Source organism: Amphibalanus amphitrite, unplaced genomic scaffold (assembly GCF_019059575.1).
Source record: "Amphibalanus amphitrite isolate SeventyFive unplaced genomic scaffold, NRLGWU_Aamphi_draft 000861F_arrow, whole genome shotgun sequence".
Taxonomy (NCBI): Eukaryota; Metazoa; Arthropoda; class Thecostraca; order Balanomorpha; family Balanidae; genus Amphibalanus; species Amphibalanus amphitrite.
Genome location: NW_024882355.1, coordinates 254,224 through 275,388, shown reverse-complemented (window position 1 = coordinate 275,388; position 21,165 = coordinate 254,224). Strand labels below are relative to the sequence as shown.

Below are 21,165 nucleotides of genomic sequence, written 5' to 3'. Positions count from 1 at the left end.
TATTTTTCCATGGATATTGTTGGTATTTGGTTTGGTATCGGTATCACGATTTTCCGTAATTGACATCACTAGTATTCATCATCAATTGTGCGCCTCTGTTTTAAAAAGTTAACCAGCAGAGCCCCGTCAGCATCCCAAAATGCAACCACTGTCACCTTGCCGACTGACTTAAACGCGTGCACACATTTGGTGGCCTTTAATCAGTGTGCTTCCACTTGTGCAACTCGGTCACGCCCTTAGGGTCAACGTGTGACACCCACAATTCCTCCACGGTAACAAGTAGTTCAATGGCCTCTTTTGGATCTTCGATATAGGGGCCAAAATGTTCTCGTTACGCCTCCTTACGAGTTTGCCTTTTCTCTGGAGTCAGCAAATGGGGGATGCATCTTGCAGAGATCTTAAACATATTAATACGCTGTTGAAGAATGACTTTGAGGAGCCTGATAGACACCTCCGCTTCTGCTGCGTTGTTCAAGACCAGAACATTTGTCATTTTTCACAAAGAAGTGCTTATTTTTCATATTTTCTTGAGACAATGCTGTTGATGGCTGGCCACTGCGGGGGTGACCATTAATGATCTGTTGACCAAAATTGAACAGAGATGCCCACTTTTTGACGCTACTGTAAGAAAGACAAACCTCAACATGTGTTGGCACTAGCTTTTCGTGAATAACGTTTGGTGCATTTTTCTGCAATGCATGAACCAAATCACTGTTCTCTTCTGGGCGTCGCCCATTCTGACCGGGAATGGCAAACTATGTTACGATTAATTAGCAGCCTGAACCAATCACAGGGCAGATTGGTTACTGGCTACGTAAGTGGACATCCCAATAACACATCATTGAATGCACCGCGTTACAGGCCGAAATTCCAACTCCTTCATGGTTGGGCCGAGAACTTTTTGAACGCCCCTCGTAAGTATTGCTGTGGGCCGATATCACCCAGTTATTCCTCCCACGCGCGTAAAGGTGGTCTTATCTCCCATTCCCCTCAATCACAGCCAGTGAATACAGTCAGCTCGCGGTATGACCTCACGTTTATTGGCCGTGGGTGACACGTATGTACACACGCTAAGTACAAAACAGGCGTTACAAACGCTGGCGGCACCGGCTGAGCTCCGTCGGTGGCGCTCGGGCCGCGGAGCTGACCCGTCCTCTGTGCCAGAGGCTGGACTGAGACTGAGGCGGGCCGGGCCGCTCCGCACCCAGCAGCTGCTCTAATGTCGTCCCCTGCTACTCAGATGCGTCGCAGTCATGGGCTTTGATTATGGATGCTTGATATTGTGACAAATCCGGCCGGTATACTGCGACAATATCGGCGCCGTAGTTGTGCGGCCCGCAGCCCACGCGCTCCTAATGGCTAACCTACGTCACTAGCTGCAATAAATAAATCAAAACATGTTCAAAATCGTCATGCGCTCCAGAGCAATACATGCCTGAGCAGCGCCCATCGCTCGGCACAATTTGTCAGTGTCTCGCAGCACATACACCGCGACTCAGTTCATACAGTGAGCGGGCGATGTCAGGCAGTTGAGCCCAGTCGTACTAACCGACGTCCCGTAGCACATACCCCATCTGGCTGGCCCTCAGTGCGAGGCGACTCGCGATCAGGGGCTACAGCCTCACGCACAAACAAGCACGAACAGATATTTAAAATAAATCTCTCAGTCGCCATACTCAGTACATTCGCTGTCCAACAGAGCAGACCTGTGTCCCGACAGCGCAGTTCGGTCGGTCAGACGGCGGCAGTGTTGGTACCATAAAACCGGCCGCTACCGGCGGGTATGACACGTCTGGTGGACTCGCGGGCCGCCGAACGCGGCCCTAATCTCGGTCGTCGCCGGAACCATTCACACAGCGACGGTGGGCCGCAGCACTCCACAGCTACCTGTCATTGAAGGACACACCCGCGCGGCAGCCGCCCGACACCCGGTGAAGCTCATTGGGACAGCACGCGGACCAGAGGGCGGTACTTCCAACCGCAGCGAGTCGGCGCGGCAGCAGCGGATGGCACAGCGCACCAGGCGGCCGCGCGAGCCGTCTTATGTGCTCTGGTGGGCAGGACCGTTGAGCGTCGCTTATTGCTCCTCTACGCGGCGCATCTTTGTACTCGAGTCGGACAGATGGCGCCAACAGCCACCAGCTGACCTCAACTGACCCGAACGGCACCCGGTGACCTCAGTTGACCCGACATGACCCGGTCGACCCTCACAGCCCGCTGCTGCCCTGGCATTCGGACGTAACGACACCTTTGAGCCTCTCAGCGGAAAATCACTATACAAAAAATACAGCTGGCGCGGCCCAGCCGCCGGTGCTACCACCTAGCGACTATGGCAGGTACTCGAAGTATCACAGCGATCCACCAACAAGGACCGGGGCGAGCCCAACAGCGGCACTTCCACAATATTGCGGGTATCGTGTTGAACTAAATCGGAACTGGTCAGCAGCTATGAGTGCGGGTCAATAAGTGGTCAGGGAGATTAAAACCGAGTTCATAGAAGAACGAATGAGTGACCTGAAAATTACTTGGATGAGGAGAGTTGGAGGTTTCCTCCCTTTACTCAAATAAAAACAGCGTAGGACACATCGTTTACGAGGATTTAAGTGAATTTCTCAGCTCTTTTGAGGACGTAAGTGTGATCCAGTTACCCGTAATACAGTATCGGCGCCGTCCGTCAGAGCTCACCCCGTCCGGGCGCGGCTCGGCTATAGCGCCAGCAGCGAAGAGAGCGCCGCCGCCGCCGTCGCCGCGTCGGGCTCGTCGCGCCGGTCTGCCGGGAAGGTGCGCAGCACGTCGTCGGCCGAGAGGGGCGTCAGCTGCCAGCCGGTGTGGGCGTCCAGCGGTACCAGCTCCAGCTCCGGCTGGCTGCCCAGGCTCAGCACTGAGCTCCAGTTGATCTCGTCCTCGCCGAAGCCGCTGTCTCCGCAGGGGGAGGCAGAGACGGCCGGTGCCGGTGGTAGGCTGACGGCCGCCGGAGGTGGCGGCGTCTGCGGTGGGGGAGGCGGGTCCAGTGTCAGAGGACCGCTGTCGAAGTGGTGCGGGTTGAAGGCTGCTGCCAGAGTGAGGCCCTCCTGCTCCAGCTCCCGCTCGATGTGCCGCATCGTGTTGAAGAGGAGAACCGATTTGCGCAGCGGAGGGTCGACCATGCGCCGGTGTCTGCTCAGTTTGAGCATGGTGGTGTGGAGCGCCGTGAACCTCTGGTACCGGTACAACTGGGAGCGCTCCCGCCGCGCCGGCACCGCGCCCAACTGGATGTAACTCTTACCGTCACACTCGACAGTCTGGTTTTGTGGCCGCTGGCCGGCGCCACCCTCCGAGTACCACCCAGAGTAGGTGGCTCGCCCGAGCTCGCAGGCCGGTGAGTAGCCCGACTCCGCCGACTCCGGGCTGGCGCTGAAGGCGGTCCGCTTCTCGGAGAGCAGGCACGAGGCGAGGATGCTGCCCTGGTAGCCGCGCTCCTCGTCCTCGTCCTCCTCGTCCTCAGACTCGTCCTCGCTGGCCTCGGAGGAGGACTCGTGCGGCGAGGGCGGCGGCGTCTCCTGTCGCCACACGGGTGCCGGCCGCAGCCGTTTGCCGGGCGGCGGCGGCTCGGCAGTGTCCAGCGGTCGCTTCCGCAGCTCGTCGGTCTCCTGGTGCGCCCGCGCCGCCTGCTCCAGAGGACAGCCCGCTGACGCAGGCTGTACGTGACCCATCGCCGCGTCGGAGACACTCAGCTGAAACAAACAGACGTACAGACAAGGTCAGACACGAGGAAACTAGCCGGAATAAGCTAAAACACACATTGATCGAGCAAAAAAAAAGCCATTGTGGCTTTTTTTTACAGGCAGAGTTCAACTCCCGACCAAAGCCTCCAAAAATGCATATCTGTTTCAGTGTAAAATTGGCGTACGTGGTAAGCTTGATCGAGACGACTGAGACTCAGCTCCCCAACCCAGCTTTGCTACGCATCTCCCAAGCCTCTAGAAACGACACCGGTAGTCAAAACTAGAACCTATAGTTCACCCAACCACCGCCAGAGGCGCCCGGAGCAGCGCCGATGACTGCGCCGTGGGCGAGCCAGCCGGGGCCGGGGCCGGGGAGAGAGAGTGGGAGGGAGGGGAGTGCTCCACTAACGCCACCGTCGGCTCAGGGCCGCCTCCCAGCCAGCCAGCGCTGGCGCGGCGGCGCAGCGGCGGCGGGGGACCGTACCGACCTACCGACCGCCCGGCACCGAGCGCCGCCGGAGGCACAGCGCGCTACGCTCCAAGGACCCCTGCTATATGCACGCTGAAGAACATACGAGTATAAGCTGCAACATATCCAATATGGATATTGGATAACTTATTCACTTCAGTATAAATATTTAATGATATGCTGGATTTTTTATATATAGCGGTTCGTTGTAAAATATTTCAATATACCCATGTAGGTATATTTTACACGTAGGTATATTTTACACAAGTTTTTTTTTTTCTTCAAAATAATTGTAACGGCCTGATTGGAACTTTTTAAAAAGTCAAGTCTTCTCCGAAATTATCCCATCAGGTGTGGGAACTATTTCCTTTTGGAAATCCTGCCGAATCAATTTAAAAGATGGCATCCGCATAAAGGTGTAAAAATTTTTGTCATTTTAAATATTATACGTATCATGAAGTAAGTATCAAGAAGAATTAGGTATAGTACGAATCTTCTTCACTGTGGAATTAATACTCTAGTCTGGCTAGCCATATCAGCGTAACTTTTGTTGCGCCGCGCCGCTTGGAGTAGCTTTTTGTACATCAATTTTGGACAATATGTGAAATTATTTACCCCAGGTCATGTCAGGTCAGGTCACCAGGTCAAGTTAACTGACCAAGCCTAAAAAAGTTTGCAATCATGTCCAGCCTGCAGTGTTTGTCAGAAAAGTTTTAAACTTGGTGGATTGCATGATGTTATGGGCGCCTACAATTTGTATATCTCGGATTTTTTATATCCGTGACCTAAGGTCAGGTCAGTGGCGTGGTCTTTCCATTATAAGTCAATGGAGAAAAACGAAAATGCCTCTAGATCCGTGTGTACGCATAGGTACAGTCCAAATATTTCAGAATCACAATGATTTGGACCATCCGTGACGAGTAAGGTGTCTTTTTTGCTGATAGCCTCAAGAAAGGTCATCCGAGGTCATTTGAGGCTACAAACAGATTTTTGCCAATAACTCTCGATTGGAAAAAGGTATAACGCTGGGGATGGCTTCATTGTGTTTGTCTTGCCGAGACACATCGACTGATATGCAACATGACCCTTTCCAGTCAGGTCATGACCTTGACCTGAGGTCAAATTTTCAAGTTGACCTTTCAAGGTCAAATTATAGTTCATTCGACGCGTCTCGGCGAAAGGAACACGATTCTGGCAATAGAAATGTCGTGTTTTTTAGTCAAAAGTTATTGTCGAAAAAACACTTTTCGTAAAAACAGCTAATTTTGGAGTTTTTGTCATCTGGAGGCTAAACCGTTGACCTGAGGTCATTTTTGATGATGATCTTATCAAAAGAAGAGTTCAAAAGCTATCGATTGCTTTTCCAAGCGTTTTTCTAGCCACCATAGTTCCTGTGATAATGGCATGTTTTCTGAAAAATATCATGGCAATTCGCAAATTTTGACCTTTGATGACCTCTGGTGACCCCAATATTGCTCTAAGATGAAAAATGACAGAAATACTTTCAAACGTACGCATCAAGAGCTATTGACTGCTTTTTATCGCGTCTTTCTAGCCCTCTTAGTTTTTGAGTTAGAGGTGGGTGGTAACATATGCCTCCCCCCCCCCTACCACTAGGGCGAAGTTGGCTGAGACCGCCACTGGGGCGCGGGTTAAAAAGTTAATTTAGGAATAGTTTCAACATGCAAGCGACTGAACATTCAAATATTCCATTACGAATTTCTAATGGGAAAGTTGAAGTAAGGTTCACACGTTTTTATCTCGGAGACGGAAGAATGTCGAAAATAAGGGCTCCTCATTTAGGTAATATATTATTTCTTAACCTTTTCTCTTATCCTATATTTCTAATCCATTTTTAAACACAATCAATATGGTGCTGGTGAATTTAAACAGAGCTTAGGATATTCTGCCTCATGATAAGCAGATTTTCTTACAAAGAAGGCAGATAAAATTGTAATCGAATCATTCATTCGAATATGGACTTCTAACTACTCAGCAACCTTTATAAATTCTTACATATTCATTCATCGTACCATGGCCATAAGTAAGACCAGTAAGACGCCTTTTTTTGGGGGGGGAGAGGGCAACAAACGAGCAAGCGCGAGTCTGAACACTGCTCGATCGTTACAATCACATTGAGCTTGCCTCACACAAGCGAAGTGTAGCACTAAATAAAAGTCGTAAAGAACTTGTATGAATGTCCTGATCTACCGTTGTTGATCTGCAGATCAGCAACGGTCGTTTTTGGTTGGAACCCTCAACCTTATCGCGAATTATAGGTAACGGATGCCTATTTTTTTTTTCGCACTTAACTGATAAAACATGTCATACTGTTTATTATGCCTCCTTATGTCTTCTATCGAAAATCATAAATGAAACGCAATTTAAGTACAGTCCTCTCATGTCGTAGGCAAACGACTTTTATCATGAGAACATTTCACCAAAATTCATGGCAGAGAAGGCAGCGTAAGAAAGGTTCATGCATAAAAACTACATCAATTCCTTTTTGAAACATACCTAAGAATATCTAATTAAGAAACGAGCATTCGTAGAAATGAGCATTCGTTACTAAAGAAGTAAGATGGTATGAATAATTTCTAGAAGGTGAACGGCATCCCATTGCTCCCCCCCCCTCCTGTTGAACTTTCGGGTTTCGTGAGCCGTTCCGTTTCGGCAATTATAAAAAAATACTTTGGGAACTTTTGGAGTGGTGGGTTTAATACCCAGATAAGTGCTAGAACTACGCATTTACTTAATAACATTACGAATAAGAAAAACTAAAAAAGGAAGTCAGTGGACAGTCGACACGTTCGCGGTGCGGGATGCCTTGCGGTCGCCCGTGGCAGGACAAGGTGTGCTAATGATGCACCGTGTCGACAGGTTGATGAGGGGCGGATGTGGGGGTCAGGGGGGGAGGGGCGGGGCAGACGGTCCAGCCTGTCTGACGGGTCGGTCGGGGCGGCGCTGCAGCCTGCAGTGGGCCGCCGTCCGACCAGCCCGGCCGGTGCCGCGCGCTCGGCCAGAACGGTGAAAACTGGCCGGCGGCCGCCGCCGCGCCGACCGTCCCGGCGGCTCCGTCCCGCCGCCGAGCCGACCGACCGACGGCAGCTGAGGCAACGGGCTGCCATATCACACCTGGGCGCTGCCATATCGCACCTATCAGTGCAGCCCGGTCATCACAGTTGTATCGTGCATTGAATCAGCGCCGGTGCAGATACCGTCAGACCGAGAAGTCCCCTCGGACAACCACGACTATCAGCGCGACCCGGCTGTTAATTCTGCTGTTCAAGAAAATGCTATACTATACGTTTTCCATTATCCATGCCTCAGCAATACCAATACGGTTCGGAGATGTTAAAATTAATTTGCAGCAGATAATAACACTTGGAAATATTAGTATGATAAAACAGTAGGTATAGCATCGCAAACGGCAATAGTCAATACTTATTAGGGGAAGGTGGGGTAAGACGGACCAGCATAAGGTTTGAGGCCGCATATCTTGCTACACTGCTCTCGTAACTCATATTGTTTATAGTCTTCTGAATGCTCAATCCTTCCTCTTTTGATATGTGCAAAGACTGAATTCAAAATAAAGCCATCTAGGTGGTGACTGGTGGATGCTCTTAAAGGGGGACATGTCGAAAACTCAGATAAGAAAAAACGCGGGGTAAGACGGACCACCCAGCAGTGCCTGCTATCCATTCATGCTTGGTACAGTTCTAATCTGTACTCGAGTAAGTAGAGTGGTAAAATAACAAAATGAACCTTTATTCTATACTCATATGTTATGGAAGTGCGACTAAATACTGGGAACATGTGTGTTGATTGTCGTTTGGCATGAATGCATGCTAGCTGAGCATTTGCAATGGTCCATGTGCAACAAAGACTCCTTCCTGAAGAATTGGCCTACTGAAACTTGTGTCAATGCTTTTTTCAAAAGAATTTTCATATGATGGGTACAATGGACCGCCGCAGGGTAAGATGGACCACAGTGGTCCGTCTTGCCCCAAATCTAAATTCTGTCATTATCATGACGTGTATGTCAAATAGTCCAACATTGCGAAACCTTGCCTGTTCTAAAGTGTGACTATAACCAAGTTTATAACTTTGTTCTTCACCGTAAAGTGCAAAATAGAAACTAATCATGCAATAAAGGCGCCAAAATTGAATCACCCGTAGACCTCTTATATTAGATCGGTTTGACGAAAACAACACTTTTTTCAATAACTCAAAAGCTATGCATCCTAGCCTCATGAGCTCAAGGTGGCCATTGTTACGAAGGGAAACAAAGGTAGTGAGTGCATAAAGCAGTAGATAACAGCAGCGGTTCAGCCGGGAGGGCTGGTGGTCCGTCTTGCCCCGCTGGGCCGTCTTACCCCACCTTCCCCTACTTATATTGTAAGCGTTTCGCATTCCATGGTTTTACATGGATGCCTTTAAATATTTCCCTGTTCATATATACTGATGTTACTCGGGATAAGACTGCTTTTTTCACACATCAAAGGAATAAACTTCCGATCCGATATACAAAGGAATATAGGGACCGCCCTCACGGTTTTCATTTTCGGTTACTGTTTTACCTAGGTAATAAGGCTAGGGCATTTATCGAAGCGGACGAACGCACAAAACATCACCCCATTGCCAAAGACATGCACAGTGCCACAATCGGCTACCGAATAGAAAGCTCGTGCATATGTGCTAATATGTGTAAAGCAATAAGGTGCAGAAAAAATGAAAGCTGGATTGAATCTGCAGCCTGCACAGAGCACAATACCTAACGAACTAACGAACGAATTATGAAAGCGTGACGGGCGGAATTCATAAAATAAGAACGACTCATGATGATGACATCCATATTAGGTACTCCGCAAATTTTTGTCTACAACAAAATGAAAGTTGGCCGTTTTTTCTTTCCTTCTTCCTTTTGGTTAAACGTTATGCTTTATGGTCCCTGTTCCCAGAAATTAAAATTGTGCTTAAAGCAGGGATGCGGAGCCGTGACAATTTCAGACGGCTCCGGCTCCGGCTCCGGCTCCGGCTCCGGATAAAAAAATCGGCTCCAGCTCCAGCTCTGGCTCCGGGTGAAATGTCATGGCGGGTCCGGCTCCGGCTCCGAGTAAAATGATTCGGCTCCGGCGGCTCCGGCTCCGGCTCCGGTTCCGACTCCGACTCAGTACATCCCCTATGCCGTTAAAGTTAACCACTTAAATGAATCTAAAGACCAGTCATGTCACTCCAGCGCGGAGAGAGACCATATTTTACATCGAATATACTGTTGAACCTGAACGTATATTAGGTAGGTTTCGAATAAAATGCACTAAAAATACATCGTATCTACTGTTTTATTTTCTCGCCTTTCCGTCTGCCTGCCAGGTTATCGAGGGCACCGACTCTGGAGAAGGCCATTAGTTATGTACCTAAATCTATCGGACTTTTACACTAAATGGTGTAGAAGTCGGGCCTTTTGGATTGACAGCCAAACAAAAGCAATTATCAATGCTCCAAACTTGTCGGCCTTGGGAACATGGTTTAAATGAACCAAAAGAAAATATCAAATCCATCCGAAGACCACAGCACCTGACAACGACAAGGCTACGATTTCATATTTTGCATCCGATTGGCAAAACGAATTTAGCCGCATTAAATAACCGATTTGAACACGGCGCCAAATCCGCTGAGTTTGCCCTCAGTTCCCCTGGGCCGGCCGGTGGAGGCTATGTCGGTCGAGGTCGGGTCTCGGCCATGACCGCGCCGACCCGTGACCCTGCGGCAGGCGGCAGCGGCGGCCTGCGCAGCGGCCGACCGCCGACCTGCCTGTCCTCTGGCGGCGGCGGCGGCAAACACTCGGTGCGCAGGCACCGGCCGCCGCGCCCCCGCCGAGAGGGTGCTGCACGGGGTGTCGCCCGCGCACTGGGTGGACGGTAGAACACCCGACATGGGAGAGACAAGGGATGCAGCTAAACCGATACACGCAGAACACGCAGGAGTTGGCTATTGAAATTTCGTTTGATATGATTCGCTCCAATAGACGGATTGACACTCAGAGACGGAGCTCGCGCTAAGCACATGGGGCTTGTAGGGACCCTTTTCTCTACACTGTACAGGAGACTGTCGAATAGAGAAAGGGAGCGCGTATTTCTAACAGGTACAAGGTTGATCGAACCAGGTAACCGAGTCGTTTTCTACATTAGAATAAATTGCTTGATTTATCGAAGCACATACTTCTCTATACATACTTCTCCATATTCTTTATTCTTTTATTTATTCATATTCCATATTTTTTTATAGGGAAGTCTGTGATCGAATGCATGGGAAACGTTTACATAATGATGCGATAAAAAAGAGACTTTACAAACCATGGGTGACGTTTACATGTGGAAACGTTTACATTAAACGTTAATAGGTATGTATATGAGACAATTTTATAGGTTTATAGGTATTGTGATTAAAGGTTTATATGGATGAAGAGGTACCAACGAAGAAAGAATAAAACATGAGGTGACGGTTACTTTTCAACGTAACGTTTATATTTATGTAATTACATGTTCGGGCGACATTCATGAGCACGTAGGTATGGGATCGACTACGACATATAGTTATGACCAGCATCGTATTCGTGTAGCAAAATAATTAAGCTCTTGTGTGACAGGTAAATGCAAATATGCTAAATTTCAATGTCTATAAAGTACAAAGTACAAACGGTGCTTATATTTTAGTCTCATGCTATTCCAGTGCGTATTCTTCAGCAAATGTTAAAGTCAAAATTTCACCATTCCTCAGATAGAGATATTGCGCAAAATGGAAAATGGAAGCAAATGGAAGGTTTTGGTGCCATAGCCAGCATGTGAAACTCAGCTCAGCTAACAAAAAAATCAGCTAACACTAACATGTGAGATGTATGTCAAAATCAGATTAGATGCGACAGGGGACAGTGAATGCCTATACGTAAACCACAACCTCAAACTCAATTGACGGAAACTTTGAAACGTTAATCTAATAGGACAATTTCATGAAACAGGAGAAATAAAGGCAAAAGCTTCTGAACAAATCAAAGCAGAAGCAACAACATTTTAGATATACCTACATCAAAATGACAATTAGGCATCGCCTATGAAATGCGTCTTTCATAAAAGAGGACTAATTAAGACACGGGTAGTGTGCACCAATTTGTCGTAAAATTGGCATCGTTCGCGCTCGCCGGACACAGGTATATGTCAGACGCGGCGGGGATCGCCGGTGGGGTGTCGGTAATGGCGCACACTGCACGGGGCAGGTACCGGGCTCAGGTCGGCTGCGGCGAGCGGCGGCGCCTCTGCGACTATCAGTGCCGCCGCCGATTGTGACAAGAGAGCCACAGACGGTCAGACGGACAGCGCCTCAAATCGTTCAGCGCCGCTCAACAGGTATCAGAGGAGACCGCTCAGCGCCCTCTTCCACCTCGCATTGCAGGCCGCGCCGATATCGTACCTGTTTACAAACGGCCCGCCTCAACAGCTGATTCTCTTTCATAATTTCCCTTCGCATCAGCCAGCCTAGCGGACCGCCTCGGCGCCTTGGCAAGCTTCCAAATGGAAGTTCGGGCAGAAGGCGACCACGTAAGGCTCACAATCGCCTGCGCCGCTGCCTTGGCAACGGCGCAAAACAAAAACGTTGGGCCCTATCGACTGCGAGAATAAACGTAGGCGGTCGGCGCCAGCTTCGATCTGGCGCTAAGGCTCAGAATCGCGGCGCCGGCTGCCGGGGGATGGCCGCTCGTGGCAGAGCCACTTTGGTCGGCGGCCGCCAGAGACGGCAGCGACGTCGCCGGCGCGGCGGCTGCCTCGGCGCAGTCGACGCGGCGCCGGGGAGCGGGCAGTTTCGCCACTGCTCCGATCGGAGAACGATGCAACGGGCCGGCGTGAAATCGCCGCGATGATTTCAATGTTTTTTTTTATTCTAAACGACTAAGTCGTCAAGACGACAGTCCTCTCGCATGACACACACCCTGTATTTCAGTCTCCCCTGTATTCTCTGGTCAGTAAGTTCCCGGGTCTCCCTCTATTCCAGTCTCTGCAGAGATACCCAGTCACCAGAGCGGCTCCCCACTTCGGCGTTTTCCCTCGGAGGGTCGCGGTGAAAGCAGGGGCGCGAGCGGCGCTACGACTCCCGAGCCCCTGCCGCCCGCGCGCGGACGCCGCCCAAGCGGAGGCCTGGTCCGAGCTGACGTCACGGCAGCTGGCCAAGGTTACCGCGCGCGCTCCAGCCGCGCCGCTGCTGGCGAGAGCTGCAACTCGGCGAGCGAGCGCGGACCGAGCGCCGGCTGAACACGAGCCGTCCAGCGTCGCTGCCGACGGTGCGCCGTTCGCGGCGACGGCGGGTGCGTTGGCCGACCGGCCGGGCCACGCGCCGCCGTCGTCGCTGGCCGGCGACCCACCGCTCCGTCGGCCGCCGGTCAGACAGGGCACATCGAGTTTTTGGTGCGCGCCGCTGCCGCCGCGGCTCGGTGGCGCTAGCGTCGCCGTCGACTGGTTCGCGGAAAACCCATGCTGGCCAGCGCTGAGCAGCGGCCTCGTCGAGCGGCAAGCCGGGCCGATAGACGAAACTTTCAGCCGGGACGCACAGATGGCAGTATACGACAGCGTAACTATGACAACGAGCTCGCGTCGTCTGCTGCGCGGCGCGCGCGGCCTAACGCGCTGCGCTCAGCACGCGGCCCCGGGTCGGATCCACGTGCCATGTCCCGGCGCACAGAACTCTGTGCCAATATACTCGTACTAACTGTATCAGCCACCTTCTGAGCCCCGTTCTGCATGGAGTTTAGTACATCGGACAGAGACCGGTACGGTCACTCCACTCCATGACACAACATCTCGTCAGGCAAGGGTGAGACTAAATGCTTACTTCGAAATCTAAGCTGTGTTGCGGCATTGGCGGTTATGTGCGGCGTGTATGCCGCATGATTAGTAAGCGGCGACCACTAAATTAAAGACTTAAACGCTCCAACCTGTTTTCAATGAATAACACTGCATACCAAAATGCCAATCGCTCTCGTCATAAGATATTTAGATTTAAATAACTAAGTTATATGCATTATCATTTTGAACCAAATTAATGCTTTCAACTTAGTACTCACTCATTCCTTCCTTCGTTGGCTCCAAACAGTTTTTCGATTGTCTGGAAATCGTATGCCAAATCCCGCACCTGTATACGACTGGTGCATATAAAGGCCGATGTAAGAATTTCAATAGGCTCTCGCATGCGATTTCCAGGCTACCCAAAAAGTCTGTTTCAGTCATGCTATCAAAACATGGTATGTCAGCCCTGTCACCAGCTTATGACTGCTCTGCTTGTAGTGCCCCTGACCGTCACCGACTCCCTTCCCTCCTTAAAAGCCTAGTTTCCCTCCATCATCTCTACTAGATTTAGGTGATGCTCCGACAAATTCACAAACAAGACCGAACTTGTTCGGAGTTCGGACTGTGAGTTAACCCTCGCACTTTAGGGGGGGGGTCGAACGGACTCCCCTCGGTTTTTCGCGAATAACTCGCGTAAAAAGCGGCCGATCACGACGTAACTTTTAGTACCCTCGCGTTGATCAATTTTACACCTACCCTGAAAATTTCATGACCCTGACGCAAATAACCTTTGACCTGTGACCTACTTTTCGAGACCATGTTTGGCCGGAACCGCGATTCAGCGTATGTCGGCTCGCATTAGCAGCGCGTTTGCAGTCTTTTCGTAGTTTCAAGCGTTCAAACACGTGATATGATGTTGCCCCCATGCATTAGGGTGGGTGTCAAGGTCACCTGAAGGTCAGGTCAGTCATTGACCTTTGGTGACCTCGGTTCACTTTTTCGAGTTTGACATGTTTCTAGGCCAGTTTTTCGAGCTGAATTCGAATTTAGCAACCACATGAACGTTTACAAAGTAGTTTTGGTGCCTTCGTAACATGTTACGAGGCTGTCAGAGGCGATTGAAACCTACTACAAATACCCGGCAGGACCTCTACTGGTTGACCTGACCTGGCCTGACCCGACCTGGCCTAAATGAATGAAGACATCATCCGTGATAAAAACTAGCATGATATTCGTGATCAGCACCCCGAAAAAAAAAACATAGCAGCCACACTACGACGTTCTAACAGGTCCCAATTTTCCGCCTTTTGGGTCATTGACCTGACCTGGAAGGTCAACCGATGACCTAGGACCTTAAAATTGGGTAGCATCGGCTTCCTCTCGTCACGGGCAACACGCTCGTTTTTTCCGCGAAGCTCTAGCTTGATCAGGAGCGAAACGGCAAGGGGTTATACCTTATACGTTCGCGGCTGGAAAAACACCAATACGGGCGAGGGTCAAGTTGAAAGTATTAATTTGGTTCAAAACGATGATGTAAATAAGTTAGTTATTTAAATCTCAATATACTATGACGAGAGCGATGGACATTTTTGGTATGCAGTGTTATCCATTGAAAAGAGGTCAAAGCTATTGAGTTTTTAATTTAGTGGTCGCCGCTTACTAATCATGCGGCATACACGCCGCACATAACCGCCAATGCCGCAACGCAGCTTAGATTTCGAAGTAAGCATTTAGTCTCATCCGGAAACAGCACATGTCGGGTTTGCAAAATTCCCCCGACACCCCCGGGCTCTTTGTGCGCCGGGGAGACGGAGGCGAGCTCCGCCGACCTGCCACTGAGAGCCCGTCCCTCTGCGTGCCGGCGCCGCCGAATGGGCCACGGCTGTGTGTTGTGTGCAGCGGTGGCGCCGTGCACGGAGTGGGGTAGGTCGCGGCCGTTCGCATGGCACGCGCCGTCACCTGACCGGCCGTCCATCGGCGGGCGTGGGTCCGCCGTCCGGCGCCGCCAGCGGCGGTCACGGACCACACAGCTGAGGATGAGCGGAGCGGAGGGCCCTGCAGTCTGCAGCCTCCCCTCCCCGCTCGGCCACCGCCCGGCCGGGACCCGAGGGCGGTGCAGGCAGAATCTCACTGCATGCTGACTCCTAATGGCACCTGCTGGTGATGTCAGAGCTAAACATCTCTGATCGGGATCACAGTTTGATGTGATGTGTGCAGGTGTGCTCAAAATTGACTGGACAAAAGTAATGAATTATTGACGACATATAGTTATCGGCCAAATGAAAATGTCTGTCGGTCGTTCCTTTTTTGAATTAGTAATTGACCTAAAACTTTGCACTTTTTGTGTCTTACCTATATACCGAATTCTAAAATATTCTGAAACATTTTCAAGCTTATCAAGCCCCTGTTTGTGTTTCATGTGCCGCTATGAAACTGCCAAAGGTCAGGGTCATGCAAGATTATCTTAGCTAGAAACTATTTCGCCGATTAGGCGCTAGCTACTCAAAAAGGCACGACCGACCGACATTTTCATCTGGCCGATGTAGGGAAACGTTAACCATTATAATTCAACCGTTTTTGCTATCCTGAGACCCGAGCCCCGCGGGGGGGGGGGGCAGAATCTACCCTCTCCCGCTTTTCGCCAATAACCTCTAAACGCGTTAGGCCAGCGACGTCAAACTTTCAGTACCTTATCATACATCAATTTGACACGTTCCCTGAAAATTTGAGCGAAATCCGTCGGAAAATGTTTGAGAAAATGACGTTTAAATGACGTCATATCACGCCATTTTCGCCTCAAAAACGGCAAAACTTCAAGCGCCGCTAACATCATTTTTAAAGGAATCAAGACGTTACGAAAACGGTTATACGTGATTTTATTTTGTCTATCAAATGGCTATCTCGTTTTTTTAAATTTTCGATTTGGCCCAATTTAAAAAAACTGACTTTTTTGTTAAAATAATTATAAAATCCAAAATTTTGAGTGTATCGAAAAAAATGGAATAAATGTCAGCGAAGTGGTCTTTGTGCACCTACACACCAATTCTTAGAAGAATCGTTTCAAAAATGTGGGAGTTACTCAAAATTGTATGACGTCACGACACACAATTTTTTGAAAAATGATTTTTTGGACGGTCTAGACCTCGTACGGAAACAAAAATAGCACCATTCGATTCGCTTAAGAAACACGGACGGGAGGGATCTAGCCCCATCCTGACAGCGGGGCACGTATTTAACCTGCACCCAGATGGGGTCTCAGCCAACTTCGCCATGGCACCCCAGGTTATCTAGGAAAGAAAGAAAGCTGGAAAACACGGAAAAAATCAATCTTATAGCTCGGTATAAGATCTTTCAGAATCATTAAGGTAATTTTCGATCAGGCAATCGCTGAGGTCACTGAAGGTCACCAAATGTAAAATTATCACGAATTTTCCCCGATTTGACAAGTCCTCGCAAATCGGCGCACAACGTAACAGCAAATAGAGCTACAGTGCCGCGGAAAAGCGCATTCGATAGTTCTTTCGAAGCTCTTTCTCAATACTGTTCTGAGAATTGACCTAGGGTCAACGGTTTAGCATCTAGAGGGCAAAAACTTAATTTGACGTTTTTGTGGAAAAGTTTTTCTGCAATAGGTAACTCTTAACACCAAGCTTGTAGTACGTTGATTTTACTGGCATCGCGTATCTCCGTCCAGACGCATCGAATGAACTACCTATAGGTTGACCTGAAAAGGTCAGCTTCCAAATTTAATCTCAGGTCAAGTTCACGGAAAAGGTTCTCATGATACATACTAGTCGATTTATATCGTTGAGTTGAACGCATCTAGAGCGTTTTCGTCGCTCCAGGATGTTTCTATGTAACGTTATTGTCAACAAACTGTTGGAGACGTTTCATGACCTGAGATGACATCATGGGCATAAAGATGGGTGACTCACGACTCACGAGTGTATTTTTTTTTATACAGCGTGTCGTGTTTACATGTACTCCGATGCTTGACAGTGTTTTCGTCCTGAAGAAGAGCATTTTAATTTTCTCCATTGACTTAAAGGTAGAAGAGAAGGTCGCAAAATTGACTTCACCTTAGGTCACCGATATAACTTTCCGAAATATACAAATTACAAATTGTTGATACTGATTTGTCTATATCAAAACGCCCGAGTTTCAAATTTCTACGATAAAAAATGTAAGAATGACGGAATTACATTTTCTAGAGATATTGTCGCCTAACTTGATCTCGTGACCTGACCTTACGTAATCTGGGGTCTAAATTCAACATACGATGCAAACTTGATGCATCATACGCTATAGGTAGGTACCAAATTTCTGGGAGGTATGGCACCCCCCCCCCCCCTTCCACCCCTCCCCCACCCCCAAGCCCACCAGGGCGAAGGTAAGTGATCAAGCGAATTGATATTTTTAATCTTATAAAAAAGGCCGAACTTGAAATAAAATGATAACGCTTAGCTAGGAACCATCATGAAACAATATGAGCTCTTATTGAGCTAAAAAAGGATTACAGCTTGCGTATGGAAAAGTCTGAGCCGTGATCATTATTAACCCGCGCCCCGCTGGGCTATTCAGCCATACGCGCCCTGCTGGGGGGGGGGGCAGATTCTGCCCCCCTGTCTAACTTCCGAACCGATGGTCGTAGAAAGACGGGGAAAACGGCAATCGAAAGCTCTCAACAAGGCGGATCTAAATAGCCCAAATTTTTTTGCTTAAGTAGGTCAGAGGTCAGGTCAAGGTCAGGTCAAGGGTACAAAATGCAAGTTTCTACAGTATCGGCCTTGCACCGTAGTTGCCGGAGAATGGACTGAGACTGATTGCCCAAAACGTGTTCTTAGACTACCAAGACAATATTCGTTGCATACAATGTCATTCAAAGGTCAAGGTCAAGGTCAGGTCAGGTCAGGTCAGGTCACCAAAAACAAAATATAGAAAAGGGCATGTGCGACACATGTTTTATGGGTCATTTTACTCATAGAATTCAATAGGCACACTCAATAAGTGATATGGACCACCTCTGGATGAATTTCAGGTCGAGGTCAGGTCAAGGTCAGGTCAAGTGAGGTCAAATTTTGAAGTTGGTTGTTAAGGCCTAAAAAGCAGTCTATCTGATGCAGTTTTTCACGGCGAATCGAATGGTGCTATTTTTGTTTCCGTACGAGGTCTAGAACTTCCCCCCAAAAAAAAAATCATTTTTCAAAATTTTTGTGTGTCGTGACGTCATAAAAATTTGAATAACTCCCACATTTTGAACCGATTCTTCTAAAAATTGGTATATAGGTGCACATAGACTACTTCTCTGACATATATTCCGGTTTTTTCGATACACTCAAAATTGTGGATTTTATAATAATTTTCCCAAAAAGTCAGTTTTTTGAGAAAAAAAATTCGGCCAAAATCCAAAATTTTTAAAAAACCGAGATAGCCATTTGATAGACAAAGAGGAATCACGTATAAACTTTTTTGTTACGTCTTGATTCCTTTAAAAATGAAGATGTTAGCGGCGTTTGAAATTTTGCCGTTTTTGAGGCGAAAATGGCGAACATGACGTCACAAAAACGTCAATTTTTCAAAAATTTCCGACGGATTTCGCTCAAATTTTCAGGGAACGTGTCAAATTGATGAGTGATAAGGTACTGAAAGTTTGACGTCGCTGGCGTAACGCGTTTAGAAGTTATTGGCGAAAAACGGGAGGGGGGCAGATTCTGCCCCCGGGGGGGCAGATTCTGCCCCCCCCCAGCGGGGCGCGGGTTAATGCGCAACCTTTGAAATACCTTTGTTACGGAGCGAGCGAAGCGAGCGGAGTTTTACGTAGAATATACGGAAATTTCTGAGTATGAGCGGCCGGCCGTGGTCACGCTTTTGCGACGCTTATATCTCAGCAACACACCGATTTACATGCGGTAATTTTTGTAGGGTAGCTTCATTCCTATTTCCTTCTACCAATTATTGGACTATTCCCGATCCATGTGGGTAACCCCTTATGCACGTGCCACGTGCAAAACGAAGAGGTGTCCGTTTTGCAACAATTGCAATATATCGGTAATTACTGGGCCGATTGCGCTGAAAGTTGGCATGTAGATAGGTAGGCACCCACTAGGCAATGCGTATCCATGTGCCACAGTTGGGGTGCAGCTGCACGTGCGCACGTGCAGGGGTCGATTCCGGATCTCGAGAACGGCTGAACCGAGTCCGATTGCGCTGAAATTTGGTATTATATGATTAGGGACTAGTTCGTAGGGTGCCGTGCAAAAGTCAGTTGGGACCCATTTTGCACGTGCGCACGTGCAGGGTGCCGCTTCCAGATCTCGAGAACGGCTGGGCCGATTGCGCTCAAATTTGGCACATCGCTAGGGACCGGTTAGTAGGGTGCAGTGCACAGTTAACTGGAGGTACCCCCCGCAATTTCGGACGTGCAAGGCCCACCCTCTCGCTCGCTCCGTTGTTGGTCGCCCCAAAAGGCATTTTACTGGTTTGTAGCCTATCATCAATACCGTATAGCACGAAATGAAACTATAATCAGTAAACACAATCGCCTACCGTACCTATACCTACCGTACCTACAAGGCACAGGCAATTACGTTTGGCGTAGAGCGTACGTATTTCTTCCTACATCTTTAGTCATACGCCACATATTAGTCATGCGGTATACGCACTGTAACTGCAGCTTGTCGGGCCTTTTTGCGGCAAAGGAGTTTGAAGAGTGCTGCATAACCAGTTGCATTGATGCATTATAAGAATTTACTGAATAAGCGCGCTTTTTTGCATATACGTACGCATAAACGTACATACCCTACTTACTCTTACCCTGTCCTACATACCATGATGAAAATTTGTCCCTAAGCATGTTTCATAACGCATTTAACCACAAAAAAAAAACATATTTTCTTTCGGTTAGTTAGCTGTGCACTAAGAAAATCTGGCGAGCACGTGAAATGAATAATTCTAAGAGAAAACGTGCGCACAGGGTTATACCTAAACTTATGTCAAATAATCAAAAAAGTATGCCTATAAAAGTTACGCGCAGCAGTCACCGGCATATCCCAATGTATAAAAAGAACACGATCTGCATCAGGCATGGCCACTGCCCCTCCCTCCCCTCCCCACCCGAGCTCTCACGTGGCGCTCGTCTCATAGACAGCACCCGAAGACAACCACAGTTCACAACTATCCGCTAATCAACACAAACGCTTACGCAAAGCAGCATGCACCAAGCTCAGTTCTATCAGAACATAGCCCTTCAAACCACCGACTCCCGTACCCCATCCCACCTGTGACCCAGCCGAGGTCACGGTCCGACCCGAGACCACGTGACCGGTCAGGGAGCGGGGTGGGGAGGAGACGCCGGTATAACGGCCCACACGGCTGCCCCGGGTCGGACTCACCTGTAAATCACTCATCGCCGGCTGCCATGATCGGTATAGGGTCAATGGTGGCCGAGCGCACGGTTTCTGTACTGCGGACAGGTCGGTCACAGCCCCGCTCCGTCGAAATGCCGCCTCAGTCTGACGGCCGCCGGCGGACCGCTCGGCTCCCCGCTCCGCTCCGCCCAGCCGAGTCGGTGACGCATGCGCAGATGGCGCTGCCGGCGCCGGCGGCGGACGACAGTCGGACTGGGCTCGGCGGGCTGTATGGGCACGGCTCCTCCAGGCAGGGGGTCAGGTCGGGCCAGGTCAAGTCAGGTCTGGGGACCTGGGGTATGCTAGAGCGGTATCCGCTTCGGTGTCATACATCGATCGCAGCTGACAGAGTTAGCGACGGCGGTCCCGGTCGGTGGGACTCGCCTGGCCAGCCTCGGCCCTGAGCTCCCCAGCGTTCCCGGTCGCATGGTGGTGCGACGGTGGAGCCGGCCTTGCGTCATGCGGCGCATGCGCACTGGACGAGTATGACGCGCCGACCAGCGCCGTGCTGGGCTGGACCGGCTGGGCTGGTCGTCCGACGGGCTGACGCCGCCCGCGCGCTGGTCCCGCGCGGGCAACAACTGACAGCTAGCCTCCGGATAGCGGAATACGGCAAGGCTGTATGTAGGCACTTACTCAAATGTTTTACGGTCGGAATTTAAGTGTCACGGAATCGTTAAATTAATTCAGGATTTTATTTCATTCGAGGGTTCTCGGCAAGAAAAAATGCAATGTCTGTAAGCCCGCACTCT

The 21,165-nt window shown here is 49.5% G+C and overlaps 1 protein-coding gene across 1 annotated transcript; it reads right to left on the bottom strand.

Moving 5' to 3' along the window:
* Positions 1–1,018: 1,018 nt before the first annotated feature.
* LOC122367290 lies at positions 1,019–20,567 on the bottom strand. Its single transcript, XM_043340258.1, has 2 exons — positions 20,399–20,567; positions 1,019–3,713 (listed from the first exon to the last, which is right to left on the bottom strand). Exons 1-2 carry the CDS (start codon positions 20,411–20,413, stop codon positions 2,706–2,708), a joined length of 1,023 nt encoding a protein of 340 aa, XP_043196193.1. The 5' UTR covers positions 20,414–20,567; the 3' UTR covers positions 1,019–2,705.
* Positions 20,568–21,165: the final 598 nt, after the last annotated feature.